Source organism: Stenella coeruleoalba, assembly GCF_951394435.1.
Source record: "Stenella coeruleoalba genome assembly, chromosome: 3".
NCBI lineage: Eukaryota > Metazoa > Chordata > Mammalia > Artiodactyla > Delphinidae > Stenella > Stenella coeruleoalba.
The window spans coordinates 28396902-28415634 of record NC_137148.1 but is presented as its reverse complement, the minus strand read 5'-3'; the positions used below and the strand labels follow the sequence as shown (position 1 = coordinate 28415634).

Here is an 18733-nt window from a genome sequence, read left to right as displayed (position 1 = left end):
GTTGTCATGTACAGTGAGGGTTGACAGCTACAGAGCCCGATTGGACCTCAAACTTGAGTTTGCACCAGAATTGCCTGGGGTCGGGGGCTTGGCTGGTCTCCACTCCCAGAATTTCTAGTAAGGTAGCCCCAAAATTTGCATCCCTAACAAGTTCCCCAGGAATGCTGATGCTGACGTCTAGGCATTGCACTTAAAGACTGACTGAACTATAAGAAAGAAAAATGCACTTAAAATAGGTAAAGAAAAGAAGCACCACAAATTTTCTTAAGAACCTTGTTCTGTAGGGCAATTTACCAGGCTCGGGATCATATCAGCGGAGGGCCTAGAAGACAACTGCTGGAATCTGAGATGTGCTGGATGCCACAAGTTGTAGCCTCCTACTTTCAGAGCAGAAGATACCAAAATGCAGACCGAGGCCCCAGAGCTGCTTTATCCAGAAGCTACTGAGGCTTAAACCTCAGGGACCCCTCACTTGTATGGGTCCCTCGCAAGGGGCAATATGCTCCCAGAGCATGTACGTATATTTTTGTTTGTTTGTTGTCTTTGTAAAATTTGTAAAGTAAAATCTTTGGGTATTTTCTAAAAGGAGGACTCCCATATATTTTTGTATAAACCTCAGGCTCCACAAAACTTGGATCTGTCCTTGGAGGCCTCTTACCCTGTTCATATCTTCCAGATTTTTTCTAGGAATAGAAAAACATCACAAATATGTTTAAGAACTTGCTTTTATCTCTCAATAATAATATACAAAACAGCTTTCATTAATAGATGCCTGCAACATGTTTAATGGCTTTGTAATATGTACCCAAAAATACACTCAGCCAATCTTTTTTTTTTTTTACTATAATGCTTAAGTGTTTTCTAGTTTAAGAGTATCACCATGGTGAATATCCTTAAGGCTGAATATTTTTGCCCATCCTTATTTCCTAAGTATTACTCTAAGTGTTGATAGGTACCATATGCATTTGCTTTTCGTTTGTTATAATTATAATGTAATATAATTTTGTCACTTGAATCTCTCCACTTAATTTATTAAATGCACTTTCCCAGTTGCTACATAATTTTTTAAGCTTAGTATTTTTAAGAATTCTAGAACATTCCTCTCTGTGGATGTAACATAATTTATTTGCCTACTCCTCCAAAATATGGGTTACTCTCCATTTTTTATTAATGTAAATAATACGACCAAAAAAACTCCATGTTTTAGATTCTTTTCTTCACATAGCTTCCCTTAAGTGGGCCAAAAATTGTAACAGTGGCTAACCCAATAGATTATTCATAAAACAGCTTTATGGTAGAGAAATGAAATGTGTGAACAGGGCTCACAATGGGCTTGAAAATATCAAAGCCTCGAAGTAGCATTCACCACCATTATACCTGGAGCCATGAACTGAGACCTGTGTCTGTCTTGAGGGCTTACTTGACTGTTCTAGAGAATTCCTCCCCAGCGAGGAGCAAGTTGTCCAGACTCTTTCTGACAAACGTTGGCTAAATGACTCAGAAATGTATAAAAAAATTGAACAATAATGCTATTATGGGTTTCCTTTAAATGAGGTTGGCACAGCTGCCCCATCATAACCTGGACCTAAGCACTGTTTTGTTTCTGATATCGAGTGGCCGTGTTCTTAATCAATAACAGTCAGGCTCTCTCATGACCAAAGAGACAAAGTCAGTAAGCTGGGTCTAAATTTTGATAATTTTTGCCCCTAGGACACAAGCTAATTAGCCTACACCAGGTCCAAGTTCATGACTGGTCTTGTTGATGTGGTTCTCTAACCACTTCAGCTAATGAGCTACAGACACCAAATAATTTCACAGCCTGGATACAAAACCCAGGTAGGTTGGACATTACAAGCCAGGCCCTCTGATGATGCTTGTTAATGTCACATAACACAACCAGAGGTGGCCAAGAGGACATTCAGACCACTCTAAAGGAAACCCACCCAGGAAACCCCTCGGCCCTTTTGTTTCCACCCATGACATGGGGAGAGCAGTAAATATTGAGCAAAGAAGGGTCGGAGGAATGAGGGGGTGACACTGAACTGTCAGTGTTTCCCTGCCGCTCTCAGCATTCATTCATTCATCACACTCCCTGGAGCAGGAAGCTGGGCTGGATGCTGCAGACAGAGCAAGGAAAACCATCTCATCCTGCCTACCTTGACCCAGCTGCCTCCTGTCACCCAAACGCATCAGTTCACTGCAGGGGAAGGGTAGAGGTGGCTTTGCAAATGCACTGGAAAAGGCAGGAGTCTACAGTACCAGAGTCCCTTGACTGCAAGACTTACTTGCCGAACACTCACCAGAACTCACCAGACAACCCATCTTCCAGCTATTCACGGGGCACAGGCTGATGCCCTAAGACCTGTCCCAGTGCCACATCCACCACTCAGGGGACAACTATGTCCCAAACAGTCACAAACACAGCCAAGCCAGTCTAAGTGCTGCCCTTTGTTATTTTAAAAACAGAAAGCTGTACAAACATTACTTAAGTCTCAGGTCCCAATGCGCATTTTAGGTCCTCCTTTCCACTGCCCGATCCTTCCAGAAAACAGGTCTAACTGCTTTACTTTCCATATTCTCCACCAACCTCTTATCTCTGGCACCAAAGGCTTTCAGACCGGATCGGTGTGAATCTGGCTAGTGGGCTTCACCGAAACATGTTCTGGTCATAGTTTATCCGTAATTATCATCAGTCAGTTGCCACTGGACAATGGAAAGAAGAATTTGAAATTCCAGGCCTCTACTTGGCTGGCTGGAATCATATTTTGCATCTCTGACAGCAAACACCCGTGCACAGCGGCCATCACAGACTGGGGGAGGCGTGGCTTCAGGGGCCAGAGTCCCCAGGCACAAGTCCAGGTTCCTGCTTTGCCTCTGTGATTTGGACAAGTGTTATGTTGAATTGTGTCCTCCCATAATTCATACGTTCAAGTCCTAACCCCCAGTACCTTATTTAGAAATAGGGTGGCGGCAGAGGTGATTAGCTAAGATCAAGTCATTCTGAAGAAAGGTAGGTCCCTGATCCAGTAGTACTGCTGTCCGTATAAAAAGGGGAAATTTGAACAGAGACCCACACACAGAGAACGCATGTGAAGGTGAAGGCAGAAATCTGGGAGGTGCATGTATAAACCAAGAAAACGCCAAAGACTGCCCGCAAACCACCAGAAGCGAGGAGGTGGGGCAGGGAACAGATTCTCCCTCCCAGCCCTCCAACTTGCTGACACGTTGATCCCGGACTCCCATACTCCAGAATACGAAAGGATAAATTTCTGTTGTTTAAACCACTCCACTTAGACCACTTTGCTAGCAAACTAACACAGCAAGTTAACTATGTCACAGTTTTCTCATCTGTAAGATGGGGATAAGAAGGGTACTCCTCTAACAGAGAGAACAAACAGATTACAATTTGGTGTTTAGAATAATGCCTGGCAGAGAAGTGCATTTGAAGGTTAATATTCTAATCAAGAATATTCTCACTCTTTTTTTTAACCTCTTGAAGTTTCCTAATGTCTCTTCCCACCAAGTTGCTTAGTAAAAGGCGAGTGTGATAACAGCCCCCGCCAGATTTCTCGGGAGATGCGGGAGCTCTCTCGCTTGGCTGGGTGCCCAGGCCAGGGTGTGGCCTTTGTGGAGCAACAGGAATCTCGATTTCCTCCCTGCTCTTCATCCCACACCCACTCAAGGCACCTCATTCTTTCCCACCCCACGGCGGCCACCACCCGAGCCTCGGCCCTAGTCCTGGCCCTTTCCTCCAGTTAGTCTCTCAAAACCCCTGAATCATCCTAGCGCCCCAAGCGCGATCATCTTCAAACCTCAATTCTTCCGTTTTACCCACATCACCCACCCCCAGCTTCCGATGCTGTGCAGAAGTCCATCCCTCCCATCTAACTTGATAACTCTGTGCGTCTCCCTCTTCTGTTGGTCTCTCCTCACCCCCACCTGACTCTGGACGTTCCCTCACCAGTACTGGTTTCCTCTGTTAATTCTAACCTACAAGTCAAGAAGGCCCAGCCTCAAATTCACCTTTCCAATGAAGCCCTCCCTAAACTCCTATAGTATTTATCGCCTGGATGCCTGATTTTGTTTTGAATGACACAAGCCTTGTGCTGCTGTACCTGTTTCATGCATGTCAAGCACAGTATCTCAACTAGACAATAAACGTAGAGTCCATTCATTCATCACACACTACTAAAGACCTACTAATGCGAGGCAACAGGCAAGGCATCAGGGTAATGGGTATCATTAGTTACCATTTATCAAGAATGTACCGTGTGCCACATTTTATCCTAATCCTCACGACGATGCTGGAAGGTGCTGGCATTACCCTGGTTTACAGACGAGAAAGCCAAAGATGAGAGATTATGTAACTTGTCCAGTATTGCATAGATAGTAATAGATAAAACTGGGACAAGACAGAGAAACAGGGCTGAGAAATAGTATAATGGGTCAGCTGTAACCAGACCCCAAAGAATGTGGATTAAGGCATTGCCCATTTGGAAGGATGTCAATAATTATCACATACAGGCATACGTCAGAGATATTATGGGTTCAGTTCCAGACCTGCAAATAAAGCAAATATTGCAATAAAGCGAAGCCAAGAACTTTTTGCTTTCCCAGTACATATAAAAGTCATGTTTACACTATACTGTAGTCTATTAAGTATATGATAGCATTATGTCTAAAAAAACAATGTATATAACAATGAAACAAATATAACAATAATGAAAACGTTTGAAATATTGTGAGAAATGCCAAAGTGTGACACAGAGACACAAAGTGAGCAAATGCTGTTGGAAAAATGGTGCCAATAGACTTGCTCGACGCAGCGTTACCACAAACCTTCAATCTTTAAAAAATGCAATAACTGCAAAGCACAATAAAACGAGGTATGCCTGTATATGATATATATATATATTATATGACAATGCCATATATACATATGTGTGTGTGTGTGTGTGTGTGTGTGTGTGTGTGTGTGTGTGTGTGTATATATATATATATATATATATATGAAATGACCATTGACATCCTTCCAAATGGGCAATGACTTAATTCATTCTTTGGAGTCTATATCCGTATCTGAAGACAGAGCTGTACATTACATTCATTAATGCCTTAGATTAAATAGGCATGCCCCTACTAAGTTTGTGGATGACTCAATATAATTAGGATGAGTCAGAATTTAATGCAAGAATCAGAGCAACAGATTTATTGAACAAATTTAACTAAGAAAATAAAATTTAACTGGGATAAACATAGTGTCCTGCATTTGGGTTCAAATATCCAACAGTGCAAGCGCACAAAGAGAATGACAGGGCTTTGCAAGCAACAGTGGAAGAAAAGAATCAACAGTAAACTGAGTATGGGGGCTTCCCTGGTGGTGCAGTGGTTAAGAATCCGCCTGCCAATGCAGGGGATATGGGTTCAAGCCCTGGTCCGGGAAGATCCCACATGTCTCAGAGCAACTAAGCACGTGAGCCACAACTACTGAGCCTACGCTCTAGAGCCCGCGAGGCACAACTACCGAGCCCGCGTGCTACAACTACTGAAGCCCGCATGCCTAGAGCCCGTGCTCCGCAACAAGAGAAGCCACCACAATGAGAAGCCCCCGCACCGCAACGAAGAGTAGCCCCCGCTCGCAGCAACTAGAGGAAGCCCGTGTGCAGCAATGAAGACCCAGTGCGGCCAAAAATAAACAAAATAAATTTTAAAAAAACACAACAGTATGCTGAGTATGATTGAAGAGGGGAATGTGGGTTAAAAAAAATTAATATTATGTCAGGTTATAGTAATAAAGCTACATCTGGGAAATGGAAATGCCACTATTCCAAGTTCTTTTGCAACAAATCTAATGTTTTGCTCAGAATTCTAAGTCCCAATTTGAAAGTAAGTCAAACTGGTATATATGTTCAAATGAAATTGATATAATTAAGAATCCTCATATTTCACAGTTTCATAGATTGCATGCTGACCGAATGAATGTATGCACTTTAGCGTAACCTAAAACTAAGTTTATAATGTATAATTGTAGGCTGACCTCACTCCCAAACTTTTCTGTGAAGGTGTGGGATCAGGTCGCCACAGTTCCCATCTATGTAAGCAATCCCAAAATGATGACCGTAAATGGTATACTTAACACAGGCCCTGTTAATCCCACTTCTTATCAAACCCAACATATTCCTGGACTAAAAGGAGAAGCTTGATTGATAACCTAATCTCACCAGCTGGCAACACTCAGGAGCAGTTTCCATTTCAAACATGGAAAAGGCGTTTAACTTCACGTGAACAGCACGTCCACCAACAGAACAATGGGAAATTGGGCAAATGGCAACAAGTGTTCACTTCTGGGGTAAAAGTAATCAAAACATAGAACATCTGGGCTTCCCTGGTGGCGCAGTGGTTGAGAGTCCGCCTGCCGATGCAGGGGACACGGGTTCGTGCCCCGGTCCGGGAAGATCCCACATGCCACGGAGCGGCTGGGCCCAGGACCCATGGCCGCTGAGCCTGTGCATCAAAAAACCATAGAACATCTGGCACACCTTTATCACCTAACTCTTTCAGCTGAGACTCACTGCGGAAATTGCCTGTGGCCATGTGTGTTTGTTTCCCAGGGCTGCCACCCTAAAGTACCACTAACTGGCTTAAAACAACAGAAATGTATTGTCTCACAGTTCTGGCGGCTAGATGCTCAAGATTGATGTGTTAGCAGGGCTGGTTCCTTCGAGGGCTGTGAGGGTGAATCCGCCCCACACCTCTCTCCTCTCTTCTGGTGGGTTGAGGACAATCCTTGGTGTTTCCTTGGCTTATAGGTGCATCACCCGGGTCTCTGCCTTCATCTTCCCGTGGTGTTCTTCTCCCTGTGTCTCTTCATATGGTCTTTCCTCTGCGCAGGTCTGCGTCCAAGTTTCCACTTTTCATAAGGACACCAGTCATATTGCATTAGGGCTCACCCTAATGACCTCATTCTAACTTGATTACCTCTACAAAGACTCAACTTCCAAATAAGGTCACATGCTGAGGTCGTAGGGGCTAGGACTTCAATATATCTTTTGGGGAATGGGTAGCAACTCAACCCGTAACACTGAGTTCATCTTCTCCAGGACCCATTCCTCCTGCCCCTTGAGGTTTAGCTGATTTCGTGGCTGCCATCTAGAGAGCGTCTTCCCGCTTCCCTTACAGCTAGGCAGGGGCATGTGACTAAGCTCCAGTCAGTTCCATGCAAGGGAACAACGATCTGTGCACTTTCAGGGTTACATCCTTTAAAGAAGGAAGATGCTTGGGGTTCATCCTCCCTCTTTCTGGTTCCATAAGACTTGAAAGCAGAATGACAATGCAAGACCTAAGTCATTTAAAAGTTTCTAGTTGCCACATTAAATAAGAAGGAACGGGTGGAGTGAATTTTAAATTTATTTAGTCCATCATGTCCAGAATATTAGCACTTCAATGTGTAATTATAAAAAATCATTGATAAGGTATTTTACATTCTTTATTTGGTACTAAGTGTTTGAAACGTGTGTGTACTTCACACTTAGGGAACATCTCAGTTTGGACTAGCCACCTTTCAAATGCACAAGAGCCACGTGTGGCAACTGGCTACTGCAATGCGGTGCAGCTCTGGAGGGCAGCAGAAGGACACTGTAAAAGAACCTGGGCCCCTGGATGAGCCCATGCAGCAGACCTGTCCTGCTGGCTCCAGAGTGCTTGGAACCTTTACTTAAGGAAACAGTTCTATCTTATTCAATTCCAGGGTATTTTGTTACCACAGCTCACCCCATATCATAATAAATACATTCTCTGGGGTCTCACTGAAGGACCCTGCAGCTTCTCAGTTATGAAACATCCCTTCAAAGAATGGACACCGGCTCCCATGGGGGGAAAAAAAAAACCCTCCAAAACTGTAGCCCAAGTTTGAAAGATTACCAAGGAAACATTCTCAGCATTGAGAAATACATTTCAAAATAAACCCATCCCAGGAGAACATGTCGTTCCTCAGACTTTTTGTTTTTTTTCCCACATTATAAATCTCTACACCTCTGGTCAGTCAGCCCACTGGACAGCCCAGGAGGAAGGAGGGAGGGAGAGACCGTATCATTCAGCCTCCTGAGAAAACCAAAAATGAGATCCTTCAGGCAGTGCTTTTCAAAAAGTGAAAATATTTTCACGTGATAACACCTAATAATTAGATAACAAAGTCAATCAGAACACACTGACTTTCCTTGTTTAAAAGGAGGTGGGGACTCAAAAGGAAAGTCAAGGCTTGTCACTAACGTCATCGGGTTTTTTTTAATATTTATTTTTATTTTTTTATTTACGTTTTTGGCTGCGTCGGGTCTTAGTTGCGGCACGTGGGATCTTAGTTCCCTGACCAGGGATGGAACGCGAGTCCCTTGCACTAGAAGGCGGATTCTTAACCACTGGACCACTGGGGAAGTCCCAGTAATGTCATCTTTATAGATACTGGGCGTTCGACTCATGCTAACACCTGCTGCCATAGAAATGAAAATAACCACCTCTTACAGCAAAGATCTGTGGATAGAAACACAACTGAAAATCTCCATGGAATGAATTCAGAAGCAATTACTATTTCACTCCAAAGGAAAAGTTACATACAAGAATTTATCAAGCAAAAAACATCGAGGTCAGCAATAGTTCAAAATGATTACATAATTAATTCAGAATAAAGAGATAATAGGTAATAAGCTAGATGATTCACTGCTTATGTAGACGATCAGATTTCCTCAAGTTTAGGGGCCAGGTTCTGAGTTTCATATTGGTCTCCAGCTGCAGCTGGAATGGTATCAGGTTTAACCAAGAATTCCTGCAATTATGGTCTGGGGTAACTATTTGGGTTGGCCAAAAAGTTTGTTCGGGTTTTTTCCATAACATCTCATGGAAAAGCCCAAATGAACTTTTTTGGCCAACACAATAGAATGAGGCTGTGGTCCAGTTAGCCAGCAGTAGGGCTCCATACAGAATCAGAATTAGTTTTCTTAACTGCAGCAGAAGAGCAGAAAGTAGCAGCATCTGCCCTCTCTTGCTTTAAAAGTTCAGTCTGAAGTGCATTTGCCTCTCAGGAAGCAACCCAAGGATTTGCCACTGTAGAGAGCACTGATAATAATAAGGTCATTCTATGGGTCTTTTTTGCTTAGGGCAACAGAGCAGAATTCACTTCCTGCAGTTTGCAGCTTTTGAACTTAGGAAAGGGAATGCCCTGTGCCAACAAGTGTGTACAGCTGTTGCCAGTACAAGCTCTGGCATCATGATAAACCGGGGTTCAGATCTCTCTGCCATTTATCGAATGTGCGACTTTGTCCAAGTTACTTAACTTCCCTCAACCTTAATTTCTCCCTCTGCAAATCGGTATTACAGTAATGGTCTTTACTGGATACAGTTTTGTAAGCATTACACGTAAAGGGCTTGCTGCAGTGCCTGGCACACAGTAAGCATTCAATCAATGAGACCTCTTCTCCTAATTTCTGTTGCAGTAGGTCAGCGATCAATACGTGTTTACTCTTTTTTTTTTTTTTTTTTTTTTTTTGCGGTACGCTGGCCTCTCACTGTTGTGGCTTCTCCCTCTGCAGAGCACAGGCTCCGGACACGCAGGCTCAGCGGCCATGGCTCACAGGCTCAGCCGCTCCGCGGCATGTGGGATCTTCCCGGACAGGGGCACGAACCCATGTCCCCTGCATCGGCAGGTGGACTCTCAACCACTGCGCCACCAGGGAAACCCTCTTGTGATTAATCTTATGTGTTTACACTTGTGATTAATATTATGTATTAGGCACTGACACCCACTAAAAAAATGTGATACTCACTCTATTAGACACTGAAAATAGTCCAAAGATGAAGAAACTGTGGAGCTAAGATTTATGAGCACGCATGCTCAGTGGGGGAGTGCCAGGGCTCCTGAGAAACTGCTCTAGATAGAAAAGGATGGAGGTATGTTTTGGGTTGAACTGTGTGCCCCATCCTGACACACACCCTGCAAAATCGATAAGTTGGAGTCTTGAGTACCTCAGAATATGGCCTGATCTGGAGATGGGGTCTTTACAAAGATAATCAAATCAAAATGACATCATCAGGGTGGGCCCTAACCCAATATGACTGGTGTCCTTATAAAAAAAGGAAAATTTGAAGAGAGATAGACACACACACAGAGATCACCACGTGAAGATGCAGGTAGAGATCAGGGCGACACATCTCCAAGCCAATGACTGCAAACCACCAGACAAAGCTGGGAGAGGCATGGATCCCATTCCCCGTCACAGCCCTCACGAGGAAGCAGCCCTGCCAACACCTTGATCTCAAACTTCTAGTCCCCAGAACCGTGAGACAATACACGATGGCTGTTGAAGCCACCCAATGTGTGTTTACAGCAGCCCTAGGAAACTTACACAAGGTGAAATCAGGCAGCAAGCAGATTCCCCACTTAAGACGGGCTGACAAGACCTGGAGAAACTATGTAGCCTGACACGAACCTGACCAAATTCTCTGCAGAAGTTTCCAAGAGCCTCAGACCTCCAGCCCAAAAGGTCACCTCCGATGTATTTTTAAATTATGTCGACAACAAAGAGGCTTAGCTTTACAATAGATTTGGCCAAGGCTCCTCCGTCAAGAGGCTCGGATTTTAAATACTCTCATTATTTTTTGCATGTATGGCAGGGGAGGGAGTCTTGGGCATCTGTAAAAACTTATCATAAATGACGAAAAACTCCTTGAAAAAAATACCTTGGCAGAGGTGTCGATTATTGACCTTCATGAGAGCTATTCTCTCAACAGGCAACAAATTCAAACTCCTGTCCGAGCAGGATGTGTCTGGCTCCTCAAGGTTCACGGGGTATGTGCGTTCTTTGGCTGAAAGCTGCAGTCCTTAGTAGCTGCTACAGAAAGAAATACCATCAATTTAACCTCTCGTGGAGCCAGCCATTTTCAACTGGCTGCCTTTATCTTTTGTTTGTTTCCCTAAATGGCACGTCCACTGCTTCCCTATTACAATGGAAAACAGAATTGGGAACAAATCTTTCATAAAATTAAACACACACGCACAGAGTAAACTCTGAAGGCCTCGATCATGTTTGAGAGGCAGTTCTCAAGATTTGTTACAAAGATCTTTCAACCCCTTTTCCCATCCCTCAGCCTCCACCCATTTCACTCAAGGCACTAAAAATTGGCATTTACAAAGAAATTCCAGAAGCCTGAGCATTTTATTAGCAAAGGGAAATCCCAACCTTCTTGGCCTCATTTCTCATGATGACAGCTCATTTTTCCATGTGGAACCACGTACTAGTTGCTGCAAATATTTAAAGAGGTAAAGAAGCTACTTTCAAACTAGTCATAAAAGAAGTAAATAATGATGATTTAGTACTCTGTGCTTACTTTATAAGCGTAAAAAGTCAAGTACATCCATTTTTAAAACTAGAATGAAAAATTTATAGTGTTCTTGCTAAAAGACTCAGAGCCACGCCATGGGCACTTTCCTGGGCTCCTGAAGTTTCACTGTTCTGCATAGCAAGGGCAATTTTTGGAAACTGAGTCTACCCACCGTGCTTCACGGCCGGCTCCCCTGCATTACCCTTTCCTCTGCTCCTCTCCTAACCATCGTTCCAAATCCTGTGCATCCCTGAGGCCTGGAAGAAGCTTCACCTCCATAAAGCTCCCCCCAGTTTTCCCATTTCCAGTGATTTACCCTTCTCTGAAAATCTATAGCATTTATCATCCAGGTCTCACGATTCAACAAGTGGTTCTATCATCCTGGAGATCCTTTTACTATCTATATTATACATGATCTGTATTTTGCCTTAGTTATTTCCTGTGTGTAGCTTTTCTCCTCCCACCTGGGCTTATGAGCTTCTTCAAGACAAGAACCATCCCTCACATTTCTCCCGTGTCCTTTCCAGTATCTAACCCAAGTTCAAGGATGCCCAAAATCAAGTTAGCAATGGGAACTGGAAAATGTCATCCACGTTAGGATTTCTCTGGCCTCTGTGGATTATCTGCAGGCTCACAATCACGTTTAGGGATGAACGCAAGGAGACAAGGACAGGATCTAACCACAGCCCAGGGAATCGGGCCCATTCCCCTAGGTCACACACATAAACCCACCCTTGACTTAGCAGCTGTCTGAGTCACGGGTTCCAGAAAGGACACTCGGAGGAAATCTCTACCCGCATGACGGGCTTGGTGCAGCACAATGACCTTCAGGCCATGCACGGGGGGCTCCTTTAGGCCACACTTGTCCTTCCTCACTCCTGGGATTTGCTCTCAATGGCCACAAACTCATCTGGCTGCAGACCTCCCAGACGCAGGCTGGCTGAAACATGATCACGCCCGCGGGTCACCTGCCTTCCCTTTATGAGAGCACGAACATGATCTGCTGTCCCTCTTCTTCCTACCCCCCAGAAACACAAAGGGCCCTTTCTTTCCCATTCTCCTTTCAGCCTCACACAAAGACAAGCAGGAATATTTGATGGCCGAGGGTTTACGGTTGTTCTTTGAGAGAGACCACTCACTTCAGGTAAGGAGATTATAGTTTGGCTCATTGAACTGAATATAAACAGTTTAAGACTTGTTTTTCTTGTAATAAGTGGTACACGTGGGCGCATACACGTATACCGAAAAAGGCAAACCCCAAGGCACCCGGTGAAAAGCAAAACTCCCTCCCGCACCCACTCCTAGCTCTGAATCCGTCCTCAGAGGCAGCAAGTGTTAGCAGATTATTCCGCCCTCCAGACCACATACACCTTTCAGCCTACTTTTTTCATCGTGGATTTCTTTCTTGAAAACCCTAATTATACTCTTGACTCGTGGTTTACTTTTAATTAGCAATTAAATTAGCAATTTTAAAATAATTTTCAATTTTAAAAATATTCAAGGTCAGTAAACTATTTCACACAGGAAATAAAGTTGGCACCAACAAAAATATGACTTTGCAGTCTGCCCTATTTGACTATTTTAAATTTTAGACACAAATAAGAATTCCCAATGGTCACGCAGAATAACAGAATTGAGAGAACTCTAGTTGTTTCTTTCGTGCCACAAGCACTCGGGTATCGTTCTCATCTCAAATCTACTGCTTAAACGGAGAAATACGTGTTGTAAGAGAGAGGAGGCCCTCACTGCCCAGGCTTGAGCTCTGAAGACCCCTCACGATACCCAAGCAGGAGGCAGGAACCCTCCCGAGGAAAGCTTGTAGTGAGTCTGAACCTGTCTGCCAACCACAGCGCTGAAGTCCTCTGAACTACATCGTGGGTTTCTGATTAAGAAAGAGGAGGAAAGATTTACCAAGCACCTCCTGAGTGCCAGGCCTAAGATGTGTGCCTTACAGACATCAGCATATTTTAACCTTCACAACAACTTCGTGAGGCTAATACTACTTTCTCCGCTTTTCAGGTGAGAAACCTGGGGGTTCAGGGAAGGGTAGAGACTTGCCCAAGGCCACGGACCTCGGTCCAAAGTCACTTTTCCAAGCTACTGCCTGGACTGCTCTGTTTCATAAAATCAAACCTCCATCCAAATTTCCTCTTTCAGGAAACCTGGGCTCTGGAATCAGGCTACTTTGGCACAGAAACTGGCTATACAACTTTGAGCTAGAAGAACCCAGGCCCAGGCAAGGGACTGGAGCTCCCTGGGTCTCAGTTTCTTCATCTGGAAAATGAGCCTGACACTAATACCTACCACATCAGGTCTGTGGCAAGATTAAATGAAGTTCACGTAATGAGCCTGGCATAGTGCCTGACATATAGTAAATACTTCACAATGGTTAGCTCTTCAAGCTGGGGTTTGAAACGGTTTTCTTTTTTGCTTTTATTCCCTCCGTCTCACAGTACAGTGATGGCACTCTGGGAAGCAATCTGGGATGAAACTGGGGAGCCATCTGAAATTGTCTGGCCCCATAATACCAATTTCTTTTGCTCTCCTCCCCCAAGCGTGCTCCTCTAACATTTTTCCCCTTTGTCCTAACTGCCAAAACCACAGCCTTTCTGCGGCCAAATCCCAGACGCTTTTAATAGTGTTATTACTGTGACTTTTTTCCCTAAATCATGGAAATATTTCAGTTTTTATTTAAAAAAACTAGATTCCAGCAACACCCTCTCTAAGGCCACGAGTTTTTAATTTTTAAACCAAAAGTGTACGCTATCATTTCCCCCTGCCCCTGTTCATATATCATGGAATTCTAGACTGATTAAATTTTGCTAAATCAATCTCAACTTGTGCAAATGGAAGGTGCCCAAATTCCCTTGGAATGGAAAAGGTATTTGTTAACCTGGTCACGCAATTTACAAACCCGCATCTGCTCGACTGGGCAACATTTTCCATTTAATTGCCTTTCCCTTCTTAACTGAAAGTCCAATGAGGTCTGCAGATTGTAGCATCATTGGGCACACAAATGAGGAGGCTGAAGGGGGTTTCTCTGGGGACTGGCAGGGACAAGGGGTTAAGGAAGTCAGATGACCAAGGCTCTCACTCCGGCCAAAGCCTAGGTGGACGACTTCAGCCAAGTCTCTTCACATTCTCTGAGTTGTAGTTAACTTACCTGAAGAATGAGAAGGTGAGGCTCACTTTTTCCTAAAAACCCTTTCTAGCTCTAACTTCTTTTCAGCACGACAAGATTCTGCAATCATCCCACAAGCATCTCATCTGGTCTGGGCCTTATCAGGGCAGTAAGTTACATGTCATGATGCAGCCTCAGGAGATAAGCTTCAGCCAAAAGGAGGTGTGTGTGGGTGTGCGTGCGTGTGCGTGCATGTGCGTGCGTGTGTATGTGTGTGTGTGATGTTAGCCATAAAAGACACGGCCTCCACTTATTGCAAAAATGCGGCTGTACCAAGCTGTCATATAATTCATGGCACAGAAATAAAATCCAGGTTCACCTTTAACTACCTAATGCAAAACGACGGCCAAGCAAACCCAGTAGGAGGGTGACACATCTGAGCTTCCATCTCACACCCTTCCATGAATCTCTCCCATTCAACCATTCTGCTCCAAGCATCTGGAGCGCAACTAGTACAAGACTGGAACCTCGGCAGTGTTTATAAGGTGACCTTTTGTTACAATAGCATCACGTATAATCCCGCTGCTATGTTGTCTTTCTCCATTTTCTCCTCTGGCAGACTTTGTCTCGTAATTCTGACATCATAACTGGTTCCTCCAATCCAGTCTTTTATGATGAATAACAAATGAGGAAGAACCCCAGGAATGCTGGGAGAATAAAGGTGCAGGCAGCAATAGATATTGCTGTTTCACCACAAGAGCCTAACAGAATTTAAAAGTTTTCTAAATGCCCAAGATGAACCTTGCTAACACGTAATTCCTAACCACTTTCATGAGACTAGCTTCCTCTAAGAATGACATTCTGAATCAGATCTGGGGGGACTTTAACGATGCTGAGGCAGTTGACTGATTCTTTTTGTTAAGATGTTTAATTTCAGCTGATATAAGAACTGGTAGGCTGTTTTAAGGACTTTAGCTTTTATTCCAAGTGAGATGCAGAGCCGGTAGGTGGAGGGGGGAGGGTTTGAGCAGTAGTCTCATTAGAATTTTAAAAGGAATACTCTGGCACTCTATCGGGAATCAAGGGGGGGAAAAAAAGATGTTCAATTTGACTGTTCCTTTCTCTCCAAGGCACAGATGCCAGGAGTAAAAAAAAAAAAAAAAGTCATTTTCGGAAGCTATACACACATAGAGCAAGGAACCTAGAATACGCCGTTCACAAAAGCCACCCTGAGCTGGGCCCCAGAGTGCTTCTGGCTTCTGTAGTTGATTAACCCAGCACCTTATCAAGGTATGAGGGAGGGTGTTGCTGCAGCCCCAGGAACGTGGGGGGAACAGCCAGACTACTTACGTCACTCTTCCTGAACTTGGCTTTCAAGCTCTTCATGTTTAGTCCATTCAGCCTTCCAGAGCTCTAGAGGAGACTTTCAGCACCTAACCAGAGGAAGAAAAGAAGAAATTAAGTATCTAGGTTCCCAAACAAACACTATAGATACTCCCTACTGAATGGATTAGGACTTCGGGCCATGGGTAGGCGACTGGGGTTGAGTCAGGAAGCTGGTCAGAGTTAAGGGCTGGGAAGTGGTAAAGAACATACGTTATTCCCGTTCGTGATACTACCTGGAACCTTCTGACATTTTCAAGTTAACTGAAACTTGAAATTTTATCCCAACTTCCCATTCAAAGTAGAAAAAGCTTAAGTAACTGCTGACCTGTCACTGCACAAAATACAGTATCCGTGTGCCTAACTCACTCCTCTCCACATCCTTCACATTATAGTTATACCCTCAACCTCCTCTGGAAGGGCCACCGTAGTGAAGCATGATAAGGAAAACAGCTCATATTCCAGATGCCATTCATTCCCTATTTATTTTTCTCAGTGTGGCTTCTTTCCTTCCCCCTCCTAGATGCACAGGGCAATGAGTGAAAAATGCAAGAAACAACAAAACCTCCCTCACTGAATATGTCATTCCTCAGGAAGCCACTCAAAACAGTGAAAGACTCCCCCCAGGTCGTCGTGGGACCCAGTGATTCAGAGCCAGAGCTGGAAAAGTTTTAAGAAACCACCTCATTTAGGAGGGGTCTGTGGTCCCTTCAGAAAGTGAAGGTAATTTTTGGAATGACAGTATATATGTACTTTTTTTAAAAGAAGAAAGTTCCTATATTCATCAGATTCTGCAAGGGGGTTGTCACCATCCAAAAGGTAAGACTATTGATCTAGTCTAAGCCCCTCATTTTCCAGAGGTCGAGACAGAGCCTCCTGAGAGAAGTGAAGAAACCTGTGTGCATTCCCAAAACCTCTGTATGATAAAAGCCAAAACCAGACCCCAAAGTCAGACTGATGGTTGAATGCCTTTTCCGCTGCCCTACAGCTTTAAAACTAAAACCCAACAGTAAACTTCTGTGCTAAAATATGGTACGAACTTGATCTTTTCCATCTTTAAACCTGGAAAATGTACAGTGTGGAACCCTCCCATTCAGGTCAAAAAGGCCCGAAAAATCTTTGTGCAAGTTCCCATCACCTAGTAAGTGCTCCGGAAATGTAACTTCAAGCCTCAGTTGACAAAATGAGAACAGGGGACATCAACAGTCCTGTCCATTTGAGGACTAAGGAAGGTTGACCACAGTTGACCATCATTTTTCAAAAGCCTTTCAAGGTCATCATGTTTCGCCACCATCCTTATCATTCTGGACTAAACCGATTTGAGGAAATAGAGCAGGGGAAATGCGAGCGACTGAAAGGCCGGACTCATCCCTCCTCAGGTCTTCATCGCCACCTCCAGAAGTGGTCTAGCAGCTGCCTGGCTTCTAATCTGTTTACTTTCATTACTGCGGCTGCCCTTAAGCAGGACCCTTGGGCGAATGGTACCAAAACCCGGTCATCATAAAGCACCTCGATGACATTAATCTGGAGGCCACACCATTAGGCAGCCTCCCTGTGGTCCCTTTCAATCTTCCCAGCCTCAGCAGGGGTGACAGAATGTGTGTTGCCTTGGAAACCACACACACTGTAATTACACCTTGTTAACTGCCACGTATTTGACCACAGAGAAGGCTGGGCTGGGACCTGGACAGCAAAGTACCAACTTCCAGACAGTGTTTCTGGAAGTTCGCCCCCTCCTTAATCTGAATCAGAAAGACCTGGGGACAGTTTGCTAAATGCAAAAGTCAATGGAAATTGAATCTCAGGACCAGGGCCCAGGAACCTCCTTGGTTGAATATTTACTTGGCATACAAGTTTGAGAACCTAGAAATAAGGTACATGAAACAGGAACTATCCTTTTCAAAGTTGCGCTGGTTTATAAAACAGCCCTTCTTCATGTCAAAGCAAACCACCTTTGATGAATCCAAGTAGAAATAATGACAATCAGATGTTCCCAACCTGTCACTGGCTCATGGTTCTTCATCAAATGTAGCTAGAAAACGGAAATCGCCCTTTCAGTTCAATTCCTTCCACCCTCTGGGAGAAGTGCTAATAACCAAGAAAAGAGGCCAAATCCATGCAGCAGGAAAAGAAGCAAAGAGAAACCCAGGCTTAGATAATCCACAAACTGTGTAGCCCACCAAGGCGGAACCACCCAAAGCATTCCTTCAGGCAAGAACGCAAGGTCTCAGGCGACGAAGTTGGGTCGGATTTTTGTTTGAGGTCATGTTGGGGTGGGGGTGGGGGGGTGTTCGTGGGCGTGGTGCCAGTTTTTTGGGGTGTTTGTCTTCGTGTCCGCTGCCCCCCAACCCACCCCAGCATGGCAGTGAGAAGTATGCAAACGAACAATTAAGAGGATTAAGTAAATAAAGCAAGTAATTCCAAAAATTCCCAGGGGGAGGTAATTAACTGTGAAGTGAATGTTTTCCTGGAATCAAGGCTCTGGGTGTGTGAGAACTGGGTGGTCCAAGAGTATAATTCCAGGATGACAGAGATAGGGGTCAACGGCAAAGAAGTTCTGGAAACCCACAGAATAGTAACTTCAGAAACAAGAACTGTAGCTGGGGGTAATTCAAGTTAGTAACAGATCACAGCTTTCCCAGTACTGGCAAAAGAACCTAACCCCTGGAAGCCAGGACTAGGGAGAAGTCACCTGCCCCTGAAATGATGCTGGGCTCCCTCTGCCTCAATACCTCTTCCTCTTCCCCAAGAGGACCCAGGAGTCAATGAGTGACTTGCCTTCCTTGGGTCAGCTGGAATCTTACAGCTCTAATTCCCAAATTCAAACTTCCAAAAGCCAGACTGGATAAAGTGACATCT

The 18733-nt window shown here is 44.3% G+C and overlaps 1 protein-coding gene across 7 annotated transcripts in view; it reads right to left on the bottom strand.

Moving 5' to 3' along the window:
• Positions 1 to 18733, bottom strand: part of RAI14 (retinoic acid induced 14) — a 147580-nt gene that overhangs the window by 98779 nt on the left and 30068 nt on the right. For all 7 annotated transcript variants that reach the window (XM_079918046.1, XM_079918045.1, XM_079918047.1 and 4 more), the window contains exon 2: positions 15842 to 15924. In XM_079918046.1, the coding sequence (XP_079774172.1) occupies positions 15842 to 15877 (36 nt within the window). In that variant the 5' untranslated portion in view covers positions 15878 to 15924. The remainder of the gene's footprint in view (positions 1 to 15841; positions 15925 to 18733) is intronic.